This window comes from Limulus polyphemus, unplaced genomic scaffold, assembly GCF_000517525.1.
Source record: "Limulus polyphemus unplaced genomic scaffold, Limulus_polyphemus-2.1.2 Scaffold663, whole genome shotgun sequence".
NCBI classification, from domain to species: domain Eukaryota; kingdom Metazoa; phylum Arthropoda; class Merostomata; order Xiphosura; family Limulidae; genus Limulus; species Limulus polyphemus.
In genome coordinates this window covers 382,780-387,520 of record NW_013666273.1, presented here as the reverse complement: position 1 = coordinate 387,520, position 4,741 = coordinate 382,780, and the positions used below count along the sequence as shown (strand labels likewise).

The following is a 4,741-nucleotide window of genomic DNA, read 5'->3' as shown; positions in this document are numbered from 1 at the left end:
TGGAAATTCTGTATATTGCAAAGTTGTACTGAGAGAGACTAAACTAGTTTTAATTAAGAAAGAACTTGTATCGCTGAAATTTCTCGGAAATGATTTATACTGGAAATTAACAAACAATCAGATGTGTAACAATATATACAGCGAAAACTCACTTGCCAGTCTTTAGCATAAAAGTAGTAACTGTACGGAACACATTTTTGACATCAGCATTTCAAACTGTTTACAACTGAGAAGCCAGTGAAGGTCAAAAAAAAGGTTCGACTCGTAACAAGAAATTATATTACAAATTACGACAGCATGAATTGTTTTAAAGAACAAACTCGATAATTGTTACTTTCTGAAACACAAGTTCAACTATTTTGTCAGTATTACTTTTTGTTCATCAACATAATACGAAAATACACGTTTTTAGACTTTTACTGCAAGTGACTTAAAATAAAGTAAACGAAGAGTGAAATGCTCACAGATGTATCTATTTATTATCTTGTATTGTTGCGAAAAGTAAGCTCAAAATAAAAATTGTGTTGTATTATAGATGTATCTAAAATAGCTGTAACTGAACTAACACCTAAAAATAACTAGTACACGTACTGTCTTTACCATACATTACAGTTAAACATATTCACATTAAAAAAGTAAGGGACTAATTTAATAAAAACAAATATAAGATGTTACAGAGTATGCCTAGCTCATGAATTCATAGAAGCTTCGCTATATCTTGTGTCAAGTGTTTGTGAGTCAGGTCCTCCCCCCCTCTCTTGCACCACCTGCCCCACAACTTAACTGCCCATTTCCCGGAACTTCACTCTGGTTACACTCATTAAGTTCATGACGATGACGTCACGTTTGAGCACATACAGCTGGTTCATGATTTAGCATACCGTGACCGCCTCACAACAACACGGACTGAGATCATCATGGCTTTGTTTAATTTAAGGCTTTAAATATGGCATAAAATGCATTTGCAACATGGACGCTATATGATAACGTTACTTATATACACAGACATGCGTATCAGTCTGCTTTAATATATTACTTTCCAAGATAACGTATCACTTAGTTATAAATAAAATCCTATTATTCTTCGTTTGATCATGGCCAAATCTGTTATGAGTAAATCATTTGGGCAAATATTTACTTATATCCCAAGAAATCCAATTAAAACATAAATATTTTTTGAAGCAACCCAACGTATTTTTTCAAAACGATTTTTACATATCTGTTTTATATTTTTATTAGTTACTTTACAAATGATGTTCTTAATAATGAAATGCCTTATCAATTGTTCCTAAATGAAAAACAAATACGCGTAAAATCTGTGGAGTTCAACAAAGTTTAGTTACCAATGGACTAAACGATACAATTCAGATCCTACAGAATACAGATATTACGTTTCTCTTGAAAAAGCAAAATTTAACAAAGAGAATAAATCGGTACAATTTGTTTCTGAGATTTCAATCCGTTTATATTTTGTTGCTCTTTGTTTCACGCTTTTATATAACTTTCAGGCAACTGATATTAGTTTAGGTATATGCAAAATGAAGCTGATAATATTGGAGTCATCTATTTGTTAACATGGTTCAGTGACATTCCCAAAACACATGCACGTAAGCGTATGTGGAAATCTTAAGACAGATTTATGCTTCATTTTTTTTTTCCCTTTGTGAGAAGTAATATTTTAAGCCATCAAAACGTATTTAACATCTAGCAGCCTTAGAAAACAGACTGTATGGTGAACGCTACACAATAAAGGTCACAGGAATTTAGTTACTGCAAAGCATAGAGCTGGCTGGTTACCAAGGTAACCATGAAACCTCCAAATCAGTGCCCGACTTTTTCACTTATTAATAAAGCTAGTTTTTCTAGTCATGACTGTCTCGTTTACAAATGTTATTATCAGGCATGCACTTGCAAAGCATGGAAGTATCTATTTTCTTTGCAACAAACAAACTATTAATAAATCAGACTAGATTTGACAACTCTACAGGTTTCAACAATCAAGCCCTAAACCACGCCTGACGGTAGAAATAGGAAAGACAGGTTCTGCGTTTTAAGAAATACACATAAAAGTTGCTCAGAATAAGAGCAGCACACACACATGTATTTAAGCTCAACTGCTTCATTTCATACACCATTTTATAGTGCATTTAAAAAAAATTTCCTCTACAGCCAATTTTAATTAACAGGCCATACTGGATTTCCATCTATAGTGGGTTGGTGGTGGACGTAAAGCCAATGTTATTATACATCAAGTTAAAGTACCATTTCTAGTCACACTGCCTTTTACTTTACTGATACAGTCTGACCAGACACCACCTTCAATAAAAAAAAGCCCAACTCCAAAGTAATCCGTACACGAACTACAGCACATATTCCTAAAATTGAAAATAAGTTCAACAAACGAAATATTAACTGTATAACTGGACACAAGTCTAACTGCTACCACAGACATATGGTATTACAATGTGTATACGTGTATTATATATCGTCACTTAACTCAATCTCATTTAAAAAATAGATGCGCAAGAAATAATATTTATTAAGGGGGCGGGGCGTGGATGACAAAAGTTTGGAAAACGCTGCATTATTTTATAATATAGTAATCAGTCTCCGGTTCATCTCTTCTGTGTATGTCATTACGTAGCATACACATCATATTGTATCAAAAAGTGGAATAACATAACTAGGAAACGAACAGTGGCAAGTTAGCTGTGTTAAAAGTATGAATGATCGGTCTGTACACAATGCAAAAATCACTCAATTTTATAGGGTAACTTGGTAACTTCACTTAAGGACAAGTTAAATAACAATCCACGATCTTTCCTGCTAACGATTTGGCTAAACTGACGAGCTATATTTGCTAAACCAGTCGTCTTCTAAGTTGAAGTCAGTATCCGTGCTGAATATATATTAAAACACAAAATTCACAACTCATACAATACGTTAATTTTAGCCTTTCGTGGTAAACCGTTTAGAAAGATATACTACAGAGCAATGTCAATATATTAGAAATAATTCAACAGTCGTGATGTATCAGTTACTTAGAGAAAAAAAGTAGAAACATTTTCACATAAAACAAAACAAAGCCATTGCGGATAATACGAATATTAAACGGCACTTATAGGCAACAATTTCAGTTTTCATATGATCATAGCGTTTGAAAAATTAAAAACTCAGCAAGTTTTGCAGCCAGAATAAGGCAAAAACAATGCATATTGTACCATTATTTACTTTGAACAGGGAACTAGACGCTCGACCCATTCACTAAAATAAAGTAGCTTCAGTAACCATAGAGAGAAAGGTGCCTTCAACGATCCAAGGAAGTTATCAGCGAACTTTTCAAGACCAGCTTCTGTACATGCGACTTGACCTAGTTTTTCGAAACTGGCGCCAGACAACAATTATGGACTTGAGTAGAGATATGCCTCGTATTTAATTTAAATATCTTTACATCCTATTTACAGGTATACATAAATATAAAAGTTGCTTTTAAGCACTCTTGGGATAACGTTACAAAATTTAAACAAATAAATAGTGATAACTATATAGAATTCACCTGAGTCGCTTCTCACGTTCAAATTATATCTTTAACTAAAGGGGTCAGCATTCATTACGTGACTATAAAAATTGAAGTTATGCTTACCATCTGGTTAGAGGTGTCAATCGGTAATGTTACTACTCTACGTGTGTGAGGAGGGAAAGGATTCGGTCGTTCTCACTCAGATCTTTCGATACGTTATTGACGCCGGTTTAGTAACTTGTATTTGGTCAATATGTTCTAACAATGATGATGTTTAGACTCGCCGTGAATGGGTTTATGAACAAGACAGAAAATCAGAGAAAGATTAGACGAGATGAGACAGAGAAGCAGCATCAAGCGTCACAGTAGAATAGACACGAAAATACGAATGAGACCACAGCGCGCCTACTGATATCATAGGCGTCACTTGGGCAAAAACGTCAAAGTTACGAGAATAGGAACACGGAAACCGTGCTTGGACAGTGCTGCTGCTTTCTGAAAGGCAGTTAGTCTCGTTCACAGGCTTTCAACGCAAACTAGTTATTTAGCCAGGTTGTAAATAGGCCTACCGTCACTAGCGCATACACACCCTCAATGATATTAAATGCTTGCTTTCCCGCCAAGAGTGAGAGAAATATAGGTATACTGAATTTCGTTGGACATACCCAAGTAACTAAACAACAACAAAGGAGGAAGGTAGAGGTCCATTGTGTACCTGCTCCTCCTTATGGCCAAAACTACAACCAAAAACAGACACCTACAAACTTCTTCGACAACATTTACAAACGAATCAGATTATATTTATCAAAAAAAATACGCTAAAAAGATATGTTTATTACACGAAGGTGTAATTTCAAATCATTTATATAACTTGCTGTACAATTTGAAAATAATGCCTAGGGGAATATATGTCCGTACTGGAAGATTATAATTAACTATGCATTATATTTCTACTGCATTAATACATCAAATAAAGCGATTTCTTCACAATATACCAGATGATACTGTTGCGTCATCGAGGTCAAGTGACTGGTGTGGCGCCCTCTACTTTCTAGAACTATCCTGTACTTTGGCGAATGCTCTAGTATTTACTAGATAGAGGGTAGACTGGTATATAAAAGAGGGTGACAATGTGACGGAAACAGAATGTAATGTGTGTGCAGGTAATGAATAATTGAACTGCTGTCAGAGAGAGAAGTATTGTTGAAGTTAACGTTCGTT

The 4,741-nt window shown here is 34.7% G+C and overlaps 1 protein-coding gene across 5 annotated transcripts in view; it reads right to left on the bottom strand.

Annotated features, from left to right (window-relative positions):
* Nucleotides 1-4,741, bottom strand: part of LOC106459809 (polypyrimidine tract-binding protein 1-like) — a 70,256-nt gene that overhangs the window by 25,864 nt on the left and 39,651 nt on the right. Inside the window, exon 1 of one of the 5 annotated variants that reach the window (XM_013919473.2) lies at nt 3,644-4,010. The exons of 3 other annotated variants lie outside the window; for them this stretch is intronic. In XM_013919473.2, the coding sequence (XP_013774927.1) occupies nt 3,644-3,646 (3 nt within the window). In that variant the 5' untranslated portion in view covers nt 3,647-4,010. Of the gene's footprint in view, nt 1-3,643; nt 4,011-4,741 lie in introns of those variants that run through there. One more of the 5 variants, XM_022386360.1, reaches the window with a different exon arrangement.